Below are 13,408 nucleotides of genomic sequence, written 5' to 3' on the forward strand. Positions count from 1 at the left end.
TGGGTTTATGAGAGGGAGGTCCTGCCTGACCAACTTGATCTCTTTCTATGACCATGTGACCCGCTTTCTCGATGAGGGGAAGGCTGTGGACGTTGTCTACCTGGACTTTGGTAAGGCCTTTGACACCGTCCCTCACGGCATTCTCCTGGAGAAACTGGAGAATCATGGCATAGACAAGTGTACCCTCCGCTGGATAAAAAACTGGCTGGATGGCCGTGCTCAGCGAGTTGTGATTAATGGAGCAAAATCTGGTTGGCGGCCGGTCATCAGTGGTGTCCCTCAGGGCTCAGTTTTGGGGCCAGTCTTGTTCAATATCTTCATTGATGATCTAGATAAGGGGATTGAGTGCACCCTCAGTAAGTTTGCGGATGACACCAAACTAGGTGGGAGCGTTGATCTGCTTGAGGGTCGGCAGGCTCTACAGAGGGACCTGGACAGGTTGGACCAATGGGCCAAGGCCAATGGGATGAGGTTTAATAAGGCCAAGTGCCGGGTTCTGCATTTCGGCCACAACAACCCCAAGCAACGCTACAGGCTTGGGGAAGAGTGGCTGGAAAGCTGCCTGGCAGAAAAGGACCTGGGAGTGTTAGTGGACAGCCGGCTTAACATGAGCCAGCAGTGTGCCCAGGTGGCCAAGAAGGCCAACGGCATCCTGGCCTGTATCAGGAATAGCGTGGCCAGCAGGAGCAGGGAAGTCATCGTGCCTCTGTACTCGGCACTGGTGAGGCCTCACCTCGAGTACTGTGTTCAGTTTTGGGCCCCTCACTACAGGAAAGACATTGAAGTGCTGGAGCGTGTCCAGAGGAGAGCCACCAAGCTGGTGAGGGGTCTGGAGAACAAGTCCTATGAGGAGAGGCTGAGGGAACTGGGCATGTTTAGTTTGGAGAAGAGGAGGCTGAGGGGAGACCTCATTGCCCTCTACAACTACCTGAAAGGAAACTGTAGAGAGGCGGGGGCTGGCCTCTTCTCCCAAGGGAATAACGACAGGACCAGAGGAAATGGTCTGAAGTTGCGGCAGGGGAGGTTTAGATTAGATATTAGGAAGAATTACTTTACTGAGAGAGTGGTCAAGCACTGGAACAGCCTGCCCAGGGAGGTGGTGGAGTCACCATCCCTGGAGGTATTTAAGAAACGGGTAGACGTGGCTCTTCAGGGCATGATCTAGTGCCCGGGATTGTTGGTTTGTGGTGGGGTGTTGTGTGTGGGGTTTAGTTGATGGATGCTGCTTGCTTTTTTTTTTTTTTTTTTTTTTTTTTTTTTTGGGGGGGGGTGTTGTTGTTTGTTTGGTTTTGTGTTGTGTTTTTTTGTTTGTTTGTGTTTTTTTTTTTTTTTTTTTTAATGTGGTTGGACTCGATGATCTCAAAGGTCCCTTCCAACCACTAAGATTCTGTGATTCTGTGATTCTGTAATAGAGCAAAGTCAGTAGCTTCTAGATTCGCCTGTCGAGATTCTACCTTAGATCTGTCCCAAGGACTTAGAAGGTCAATATATTAAGAGCCAATCAGAACTAGAAAACATATTCATAAAACTGCCTTCTTGAACTAATCCCCGAATAGCATTTTGTCAAGAAATGGACTTCTCTGATACAAGGCAAAAACAGATTGTCCAGAATTTGATGAGAATTTCTTTTTTTCCCTTTTTCTTTCTCAAAAGGCCCAATGTTTATTACAACATACCAGTATATCATTCCTCTTTATCTTTCAGTCTGCACAGGGTGGTGGCCATCGAACACTGCTCTATGGGCATGCAATCCTGCTGCGCCATTCCTACAGTGGCATGGTATGTAACAGGAGTTGGTAGCAGCAATGATTTCTTTTTTGTATGAAAGTTGTGTGTGAAAGTGCCCAGACTATTTCCATTTACTGATATCTGGAGAATTATTCACATCAAAGAGGCATTTAACCTGTGGTTAATGGAAACCTTTGTGAAGGGTAGATGCTTGGGAATACAAAATCGATCTGGTCGTATCTGGATAAGTGATAAAACTAAGTCTGGCTCTATAGTTATGAGTTTTCTGTTTGCCAGTCTATTTTCAGTTGGTGATTTCTCATTTCTTTTCCCTTGGATATTGCAGATTGCATAAGCTGCGACTGAATCCACAGCTGGCATCTGGCTGGCAACCTGAACATATGTTGTAGACTGAGTGGAAAAGGAAATTCCTTCTTGCATGTATTTTGGACAGAAGCCTTACTCTTCAATTTCCTGATGAATTATATGTGTTTCAAACTCATTAACTACAAGTGAGGCTTCATGGAGCTGAACTTGAATGCAACCAGCTCCTTTATTTCCACTCTCCCTATTCCCATCTCAGTGGAAAGATAGCCTGGATAGAGTGAGACGTTATTTTAGAACGTATATCTTTGTCGAGTCTCCTTGAGTCTCTATTTATCAGGCATACATGTTCTTGATAGTGACTAGTAGGGATAATTTAAGGATAGTTAATCCAGTATTAGTAGGTTGATGGCTTTTTATATTTCAGTGGATTATCAGATGTGCGTAGAACTAGTAATGCATGCTTTTTTCTTTTGATAGTATCTATGCTGCCTCTCTACATCTCGATCTTCAATGGATAAGCTGGCATTTGATGTAGGATTGCAAGAGGACACAACAGGTAAAGACTAGTTTGAAAGACTATGTAATAAAGAATACTTTTAGTCTAAAAATCAGAGTGGAGACCTATAAATACATATAAATCACGTAAAAATCAAGATTATTTTCAAGACTAATATTTCCATGTTTTAGATGTACAGTATCTTATCTTTACATTTTCTAATAGATTATATCTATTAGATATAAACACGTCTATTCATATTTAAATATATATTTATAATATTGAATATAAGTAAAGGAATATTCCCTGGTTGTTATTCTTGTAGAAGCCTTCTGCTGAAAACTTTTTAAACTTCTATTATTTTAAATAAAGATTCTATGAAAGTTTTAGAACTGCTGGTGGCTTGGATTTGTATTTTTAAGACTGATATAGCTTCTTGCAATGCCATCAGTATTGTGTAATTGTTTAATTAGAAACATTTGCTTGTTTTTTAAAGGCTTGCTGTAGCTAGCAGTAATAACAGTAATAACTACAACAAGTGAACAGTTCCGAGATAAAAGAGATTTCTTTTCTGAAAAGCATGCTTTTTGTTCAAGAAGTATATCTGAAAGCAAGGTTTATCATGGGAACAAAATTTGTGACTTTAATATTTATAAATGGGGAGTTAGAAAAACTAGCAGTCAGTGTTTCTAGCAGGAAGTGGAAGAACATAATTGAGTTTGGGTTTATGAGATCTTTCAAATATTATTTTAAGCAATATTGTAAATGCTTATTTTTATTGACCTTAGTGATGGATTGCCTCACTTCTTTGTTCTAATTCTCGGTGGAATATTCTTTGATGTCTTTCCCAGAACCTGGAACAAAGGTGACAAGGAAGCTCTTTAGCTAAAGCAACCTGGACCAGGTTGCCTAGAGAACACAGGGAGCCACCTCTTTACTTATCTCTGGAATCACTGTTCCAGACAGAATCACTGCCTTCTCCATGTGTATGTTATTTCCAGCTGAGTTTCTGACAAGGTGGTGCAGGAATGGTATTAGGTATTGAAAACACATGGACACTTGGTTTAGCCACCTGAAAACTAGCTCAGAATTTTAGGATTGAGATAAATGTGAAAGTAATGGTGATAATGTTGGGCATTTTCTTTCTAATTTCTTTCTCTGCTGTTACTCAATAATGATATAGGTGAGGCATGCTGGTGGACCATCCATCCTGCTTCCAAGCAACGATCAGAAGGAGAAAAAGTGCGTGTTGGAGATGATCTTATTTTAGTCAGTGTCTCTTCAGAAAGATATTTGGTAAGTTCTGTAAGAATATCTGTACAGTGCTTCCTCTACAGAAAAAACAGTTAATAAAGGTGTTAATACTAAAGTCTGTTTTACGTTTCCATCTCTGCAAAAGTATAGCTTGAAGTGTTTAAACTGGTACTTGATACCATTTTGCAAACCAAGACACTGAAGCTCTGAAAGTGTGACATTGATATGCGACTAACCTAATTTGTGTTCATTTCAATAATGGACTAGAAGTTGAAAAATTTAGTAATGAAGACACAAAAAGAAAATAAAGAAAAAAGGAAATCTGTCCAAATTGCATAGTTGAGTTGTTTAGAGTTCCTGTGTGTGTTCAGAGGTTCACAGCACTATCATATATGAATTAAAAATTTGTGATAAAATTTTGGAATGTTTCACATAGGTACATAGCATTTTGTGGGCTTTAAAATGTCCATATTTTCTTAAAGATTATGTACGGTGTAATACATACAGCTACTGACATGTTATAATTAACTATAATTAAAATACTTAATATAATTTAATTATTTTAAAACTTTGTGGTAGCTGCTTTTTATCACTGGTTTAAATAACTTTCTTCCTCATCAAAGTATCTCCCATTTGTTCTGTAATGAAACTTTTCAACATTTTAAGATCAATTTCTTTTTGTGTTCTTGGTGTTGCAAGCACCTGAACTATTCTACGTGGGGCAAAAAAAAAGATGAAAATAAGAAGAAAATGAGTCTGCGGGAAGCTTCTGTAAAATCATCCCCAGTGATCTGGCAAATGCAGCTACAGCTAAAAAAAGGATCTTTAAAGAGGAAGTGTTTTTAGCTTTGTCAAGAGGACTATCTCACATCTGCATATAACATTAAAGTTTATTCTGTATTTTATAACTTTTTTTTAATAGTATGAAACATTATTTATGAAAGCTTTTTTACAGTATTTAGAAAAAGAAGTGAAGAGCTTAATAAGGCTTTAAAATAATGTCTTTTTGATAAAATTGAAAATGTTCTCCCTTCTTTTGGAAATGGATAATTATTATAATATAATTGTCACTTCTAATTAGAAGCTCAGTAACTTATTTGATGAGTTATTTTTCGTATGTATTCTGTTCATCTTTTGCACTTTAAAATTATTTTTAATAACTACTTTGAGAATTGTAACTGGAAAAGCAAGTTTTTGTGGACAAAATTAATGACAAATCTAATTTATGAAAAGGTTTTGTTTAAAGACATTGAATTTTTTTCAAATTCATCAAATTGCTGAATTAAGTTGCTGAAGTTGATTTTTGCTCCAAATTGTGTCTCTGTGTGGGTATATGCCTGAACTCATATTTTCTGCCCTATAATTAGTAAATTAGCCTTTTATATTATATAGGGTTTGTGCCTCAACTGTTGATTCTCAAGGCTGTCATATATACTTTTATACAGCAAGAGACATGACGCTGTCTGCAAAGGCAGATTTTCCTCAACGTGTGTTGTTAATGTGTATACTGCGTCTTCCATGCAAAATATCAATATACTAAAAATAAATTATATTTTCAGTGTAGAGAGAAATGACACAAATCTATGCTCTTGATATTTTAATATCTGTATTATAGTCTTTAAATGGTTTAGAGCTAGATTTTAATGAATAGTATATTATACCAGTTATTCAGCTCTGGTTTGATAGTAAGAAGGAGCAAGAATTCATCAAATTAATTTTGCTCTTACATGTACTCACCCTCACGTTTTTATGAACAGATGTTTTTTCAGACTAAATTAAGAGCTGGTGAACTAAGTATCTTCATAATTAAAAATATTTGTGGTTTTGCTACCTACTCAATAGTTATATTAACACTAAAAATAAAGCAATGATACTTTTATGAAAATTCAAGCAGTTGATAAAGACTGCATTAGCCAGTTACCAGTAAGTGAATATATTTTTTTTTATGAATCCATTTGGATAGTAAGACCAAATAGGCTCTATTGAATCCAGTTGAAAAACGCTTTTTCTAAGGTTGAGGAGTTCCTCAGATAGATCCCTTGACAGAGAGTGATGATCAGCAGGATGCTGAGAGTTAGGTTTATGTACATTGTGTACTTAGAGTTAAAACCTTAGGAAAAGCTAAGTTTTCTATCAAACGTTCTCTGTCTATATACTGTTAGGAATAGGGTTGAAGTGTCAACTTTTTATATTACAATCTTGCTCTGTGTTTTAAAGCACCTTGCTAATTATCTCCAAATTAAGATAAACAGGTTAACAATCCTGGGGCAAAGATCTGTATGTAAAAGTAACAGATGAATCGAGTTCATTCACAGGCCATAGCTTTTTCAAAATGTAATCAGAACTTAGTTTCTATAATACAAAGGGAGAGCAGAATTATGTCAGCTTCATAGGTTAGTCTTCCAGTTCACAGAATCACAGAATAGTAGGGGTTGGAAGGGACCTTCGGAGACCATCTAGTCCAACCCCCCTGCCAAAGCAGGGTCACCTACAGCAGGTTGGACAGGAACACATCCAAGCGGATTTTGAATATCTCCAGAGAAGGAGACTCCACCACCTCTCTGGGCAGCCTGTTCCAGTGCTCTGTGTTATGGTTTGAGAAAATCTGTAACAATTCATTGTCGTTTAGACAATTATTCTATCACCCGATGACCCCTCCGACCCGGAAAAGGGAATCGGGGAACACAAAAAAACACGAGGGTTGACATATAAAAGATTTAATAGAATAAGACTAAATAATTAACAATAATACTAAAGAACCAGTATTAATCCCAATGCTGATATAAGATATACAAGAATTATACTCAGCCAATTATATCAGTAGGAAGCTGTGCACTCCCATCAGCGGACAACAGATGTTGGACACTGCAAACGCAATGGCTTCAAGAGGAAAGGAAGGCCTCAGGGGTCTGGCACCAGGGCAAGGAGTTGTCTGGACCGCTGCCATCAAGGGAGACAGAGCTACGCAGCAAACTTTTCTAATTTATATTGAATGTGACGTTCATGGTATGAAATAATCCTGTTGGCCAGCCTGTGTCAAATGCCCAGGCCTTGCTCCTCCTCGTCCCTGCACCTGGCAAGGCCCAAAAACACTGAGGCCTTGAATCCCATAGAGCCTGGCTGGCTATAAAGTAAATATTTTCACAGATTCAGACGCTAGTCTTCTAAAAGTGCAGTTTTCCCCAGCATTAAAAGTTAGTTCTGTGTCGCTCAACCCAGGACAGTCTGGCACCCTCAAAGTAAAGAAGTTTTTCCATGTGTTCAGATGGAACTTCCTGTGTTCCAGCTTGTATACATTGCCCCGTGTCCTGTTACCAGGCACCACTGAGAAGAGCCTTACCCCATCCTCTTGACACCCATTTATAAGCATTGATGAGGTCCTTTATAATATTTATAAGCATTGATGAGGTCCCCTTTCAGTCTGAGCAACTGAGTCTCAGTTGTCTGAGTGCAGCTTAATTACTTAATTTTTTTTCCAATTGACTTTGTGACTTTATGATATTGGTGTAGTCAGTAGCTTAGTGTTTAGACCTAATTCAGTTGGCAACCACTGTTAAAGTATTAAGAAAATATCAGGACTTTCCTATAATTCCCCTTCCCTGCTTTCCATCAAATAAAGATTTTAAGACTATTAACTTCATTTTTTTTGACCTGAAGTCATCTCTTTAATCGCAGTGAACAAATGCTAAACTGATAGGAAGATTAGGGGCAAAATAGTAAACTAAAGGTCCAGAGATGTGGATTTTGGCTTTGTTGACTCACAGCAGCATCTCTGGGCAAGTCATTCAGTTGCTCTGACTCTCATTTTCCCTACCTATATAATGGGATTTTGGATGCATATTTTTCTGTGTAGTATTTCTGAGGAAAAGCACTTATGTATCTGCTTGTGGCATTGCATAACGCACAAGCTGCGCTGTTGCCAGATCCTTCAGAGGGGAGACTTGGCTCTGCTGAACCCTCTTAGCATAACATGAAAAGATGTTCAGCTGTAAATATTGCCACCACTGAAATTCAAGCCACTGTTTCCTCTCTTGAGGAATGTGCAGGCCAATGAACAGATGTAATATTTCCAGTATGTTTCCCCACCTTGTACACATTAGCAGGTACCCCTGCACTGTGGTTTACCTTTGCCTGTTAGTTATATACCATGATTGCTTTCAAAATTACCAATTTTCAATAGTTTAGAAATTCAATTACTTGTAATTTCTTTCAAATTCATGAAGCCTCTGGGTAACTTAGTCTTTTAAACGTAATTAAAGAAAAAAATCCTTAGACATGAAGTTGAAATACAAAATATGTAATGAAGATAAAAGTGAAAATTAGTATCAATCAGGTCAGTGTTATTCAAGCTCAGAAGTCAGGAAAGAGGAAAAAAAATCCCAACTTTGAATCTACAGTGCAGAGATTTCAGTATACTGCAACAATTTCTGCACTGGGATATACATGTAGTTGCTGTCCTGACTGTAATGCTGGCCTGCAGCTGCATTATGCAAATCTGTGAACAAGCCTTGAGGTTTGCCTCTTTGACTTAAATGACCTTTACTGGAAACTGCTATGAAAGTAATTAGAAACTTTCCTTTGAAGTGTAAGCTTTTCCTGCAAGATTTTTATCATGGCTAACTGATGATGGAGTTCCCTTTCAAAAATAATATCATCCAAATAATATAAAAATATTTGAAAGGTGGAGCTGATACCTGTCATTTGTCCTGAACAACAGGACAGGTTCCCGAGTACTGGAAAGGCACTCCCTCTGCATCTTCTTGCATCAAATACATTGTCTAATTTTCAGCTTTTAGTTTCTTAGTTTTAATTATCTTATTTATTATCAAATGGTTGTGACAGCTTCTAAATATTGGTAGCATTTGTTGGTGCAAGAGTTCCAGGGAACATAGCAGTGTGGTCTTGGTTTGGGGTTTTTTTTGTGTTGGTTTTTTTTTTTTTTCTTTTAAGATTTTATTCTCCCGCCTTTCATTTTTTTTTCTGATAGTATGAAACTCAGTAATTGGACTTCACTTTCTTCTGTGTAAGCTCATAATTCCATCATTTATTTTGTTGTTGAAAAGCTTTTTCTTAAAAATAATTTAAATCTGCGTAAACAAATCTGAAATTAATGGAACAAGGTAGTGTTGAGCTGCTCTATTACACTGATCATAATGTGGTTCCCACAGAGTCTTTATACAATTTGAAATGTTATTGTGGAGGCTGGTAGATCTTCCTGATAATTAAGGTTGTCAAGCTGCTCTGCCCTCTAAAATCCTGCTTCAAAGTGCTTATAATCAAGTTCATGTAGTGTGAAACATTACTTATTAGAAATAGTAGCATCTATTTCTGGTTTGCTTGGTTTTTTATTGGTCTGAGATAATTTTTTTTTCTTAGTTCATCCAGAAGAGGTCAGATGTCACTAAGCATGAAGACAGGGAAGGAAAAAATAATTTCACATCATTAAGAAATTTCGTATCATTTTCTTGAAAATGTTGAGCATCCCATGCTTTATAACAGGAAATTAGAAGGGGTGTTCCTTTCCTGATATCACAGGTGTACTTTTTGCTAACTTAAAAAAAAAAAAAAAAAAAAAAAAAAAAAAAAGGAAAAAAAAGGTAACAAGCTTCTCTTTGCTTAAAGTTAATAAAAAAGCATTCTCCTGATATAACGCAGCTTGTTGTGCCCAGGGAGGATGTTTAAAATTTTCTTTTAGTAGCTAAAATATGACTGTCTATTTTGCAGAAGCTAGACTTCTTGCACCTCTTGAATGTTAATGAACTGTTTAAACTCCCTCTACAGTGAATAATTAAATACACCCTAGCCCTGGTGGAACCAGATATTCCTTTAATGGGTGGCTCAAGTCAGGGATGAAGTCAGGCACTGTACTGACAGCTGAGAACTCAGTGTTTTATGTGCTGCTGGTGATCTGCTGTCATTTAAGATATGTGGAGGAGGAAGCTATGAGAAAGCAGAAGGAACAAAAGGCAGGTGATGTAGCAGGGACAGGAGCCTGGGACTGAGGTGGGAAGGAGGGAAAGTGAGTGGGACTTGATGACTGGCTGAAAAGATTGGCAGCTGAAGGCAGGCGGGCAGGCAGTAAGGGACTAACAAATCATCTGGGACAAGAAGCTGGTGACAAGGGATGAGTGGGCACCTGCTGGTTACAGTTGTGTCAGAAATTTGGGGCAGAAAACCTGTGCTGTTTTGGCAGGAAAAACAAATAGAAGAACCGGTGGAGTGGGACTGGGAATGAAGGATGACAAGAGAGATCTATAGAGAAGGAGTGGGCTGGCTGGGGAGAACCAAACCACTGGACAAAGATCCAGAGAGGGGAAAGTCTGGGGCTAAGAAATAAAAGAGTTGAAGGGCAGGAGTTGTAGTGATTTTCTGGAAAGAAGTCTAATGCTGGCTGACATGAGAAAGAAGAGGTTGAGCAAGAAAAAACCCAAAAGGCTATGTTCAGGCTTTGTAGGTCTGAGGAGAACCTTTTGAAGCAGGAGGAGGTCCTAATTCTGAGTGATAAAGTAGGCTGTAACTGGGTTGGGAAGCTGGATTGGCTAGGCGAGAGCGATAGGACTGGGATAAAGATTCGAAGAGAGTGGGAGAGGCCTGGAACAATTAGGGTAGCTAACTGCTATCAACCACTATCTAGGAAACCCATTGTATTAAGGTACAGCAGTCACCCATGGTATGCTGACTGCCTAGTCCTGCAGGTGATTTTGTGTTAGTTTAGGTGGCAGATGTCTAAAAAATGGTTTTAAAGTTTCCTTCTCTACCTGTGATTCATGTGGGTGTAAGTGTAATGCAACCTACTGTAACTGTGGGATTTTTTTTACCTTTTTATTTTATTTAAAAAATACAGGAAAATTACATATGAATTATACCACAAAAATAATTTTATTGAATTTTTAAAAACCATTGCATTAGAAAATGCAAAAATTATAGCACTAATATATTTTTATGAAATATCTTAGATATACAGTCACACTGGCTTTTTATGAAATGCTGTCTTAGTGCTGATAGGAGTTCGATGGATGCGTCAGAGCTAAGTAACAGAGAGACTGTGGAATGAAGCACCTTTGAAGATGAAATTTCAGGCTGGGAATTGCAGCTGGAGGAATGGTGTATGATGCTTAGTTAGTTATTTTCCTGGAGAATTAGATTTTGTACTAGACTCTGCTGTGGAATTTGCTGAGCAGGTCTGCTTTTATACTAGGCTTGCTTTCAAGAAGTCACGAACTCTTCATTCCTTACCTGGAATATTCTGTACCTGAGTTGTGGCTCTGAGGTCTCCTCCTTCTGCTAGAGGTTGAGGTCCCAGAGTTGCTCTGCCTTGATACCTGCAACTGAGGTGAATGCAAGATGTGCCTTGAACATCAAAACTCACCTCATCTTGGGTATGCTAGATTAATGAAAATTTCTTTGTGCAATCTATGTACCTCCACTCCCCATTGGAAAATGGGCTATAATGCTACTCCTTTGGGATTTTGAGAAAATGAATTCATTAATATTTGCTGTGTTTCATGAAATACTTGTAATTGTTGGTAGCAAGAGAAAAGCCTATGAGAAAATTAATTATTCTCTTTTCAAAGCTTTGACTATATTGAATAAAGCACGAGGCTGCAGACAGAAGATTGAGGAGAAAACAAAGCACTGAGCAGCTGTTCATGAAGTTGAGCTTCTTTATTCTGTATATACAAGGAGGCAGCACTTGTGGAAAAAATTGTACAGGAACATACCATTGAAAACTAATATTATGCATTCACCGGAAGCCATTCTTTTTCCATAGGCTACTTTGTTATTTCCTAACTTTTGATGCTTGCTTCTGTAAAATTAATATTTTGTTAATGAAAGCTCTTTTTTCTAATCATACTAAATGATAATGATTTGGAAGCATAGTAGCTGATGTACTTCAGGCTTGTTGTGGTTATTGCATGGAAGGAAACCTAATATAAAGAGAGGGAATGCAGACTACTGCTATATACCCTCTGTGGGATCCTTATGCTTTCCCGTGGTCAGCTATGTGATAGTGGACTAGATGATTCTCGATGGCTGAGTTGTAATAGTAATTTCTGTGTGTCTGAGGGTTTTAGCTACTACTCTCCCTTTGCTGATGGTACATTTATGATAAGTGGAGGGGCTGGAATAGTTAGTATAGTACTGGCAATTCTCTTTCCTTATCAATGGAAGTCCCTTTGCTTGTGGATTTGCTGGCCAACTGTTTAAACCACTTCAGAGAAATGCAAAGAAACCAAGACTTTGTGCAGCTTTAAATCCATCTGAAATTTCCTGGGCTTTGCCTACTTTGGGTCAAAACTTAGATAATGATTTTTTGTACTGTAGTGTAAGTTCATGCATATTCATTCAAACTTATTCAGAGTATACATAGATGTTGCAATGAATATAAATGTATTGCCACTTTTAGATGTAACCACAAAAAACTAATGATACAAGAACTTTACACAGATGCAGTTATTACTTCTAGTTCTTTCCAGTATCTCCCTTCCTGTGACTGAATATTTTCATTTATTTTGACAGCGTCAGTGTAATACTCCATGTTACAGAATACTTTTTCACTGACTCAGGTAATAAATTTTAATAAAAATGACACCTGATAAGTAGGAAGATAAATTCTTTTGGTTCTAGAGACATCTAGAACGCTTCTACTTGAACCTTTGGCTTTTGCTGAAGCTTGCTAATTCGTCATTTTTTTGATGAGAAATATTTTTTCCTTCCTAATTCAAAAAAAGAAAAAGGGAGAAGGGAGTGTATGTAGTTTGCTTTGTTTTGGGTTCTGTAGTTTTTGGTTTTTTGGGTTTTTTGGCGTTTTTTTTTTTTTTTTTAAAGTTATAAATAGAGGTATGTACTTTTTGACTTTCCCCAAGTATGGACATCTTGCAGTTTTCCTTTGCCTGGTCTCAGACTGACTAAGGAAAAGTAGAGAAGCGTATGAAGTGCTCCCCCTTACTCTGATGTGTGCATTCTCACATGTGTACCTGTCGTGGGAATGGTGTCTGTTCAAGACTTGGAACATCTCAGAGGTTCTTGGGTCATTGAGGATAGGTGCTTAAATGGTTTGAAACTCCTTCACTGTCCTACTCGTAGTAATTTTAAGACAGTTAGAGAGAAAGGGGAAATAGCAATTGTCAGAGTCTCTGTGCACAGATGAGAAATAGATTGAATTGGATCACGTCTGTAGACTCGATCTCTGCATCAGCTGGTACTAACTTTTGAAGCAGCATGGTTGACACCCTTGTGTGCAGTACTTCAGCTTTCTGGAAAGTGCTCTGCCTTGTATGCATTTCCCAAAATGTACCAGAAAATAAACTTTCATTATTATTTTTCCTTTGCTATTTTCTCTATTTGGAACAGTCTGAGGTTGAAGGCAGAGACATCGTAACGTAAGGTGCAGATAGAAATAGATACAGCTAGAGAAGATGTCAGTTTTGCCACACTTCAGCCAAGAGGAAGCCTGAAGCAAAAGTTTTCCTTTATTTTTTTCTCTTTGCACACATGCGCGTTTTGGAGAACAGAAACTTTTATGCAGACTGACTGTGAAATTTAAAATACATCATCTAGCTATTTAGAACTATTGTAAATGCAGCTATGCTGCTGCAATCA

The 13,408-nt window shown here is 38.0% G+C and overlaps 1 protein-coding gene across 1 annotated transcript in view; it reads left to right on the forward strand.

Annotated features, from left to right (window-relative positions):
• The window catches only part of RYR2 (ryanodine receptor 2), a 440,097-nt gene that overhangs the window by 177,072 nt on the left and 249,617 nt on the right, over positions 1 to 13,408 (forward strand). Inside the window, exons 6-8 of the mRNA XM_074144589.1 lie at positions 1,705 to 1,779; positions 2,533 to 2,611; positions 3,735 to 3,847. Coding sequence (XP_074000690.1) covers positions 1,705 to 1,779; positions 2,533 to 2,611; positions 3,735 to 3,847 — 267 coding nt within the window. The remainder of the gene's footprint in view (positions 1 to 1,704; positions 1,780 to 2,532; positions 2,612 to 3,734; positions 3,848 to 13,408) is intronic.

Source organism: Numenius arquata, chromosome 2 (assembly GCF_964106895.1).
Source record: "Numenius arquata chromosome 2, bNumArq3.hap1.1, whole genome shotgun sequence".
Lineage (NCBI taxonomy): Eukaryota > Metazoa > Chordata > Aves > Charadriiformes > Scolopacidae > Numenius > Numenius arquata.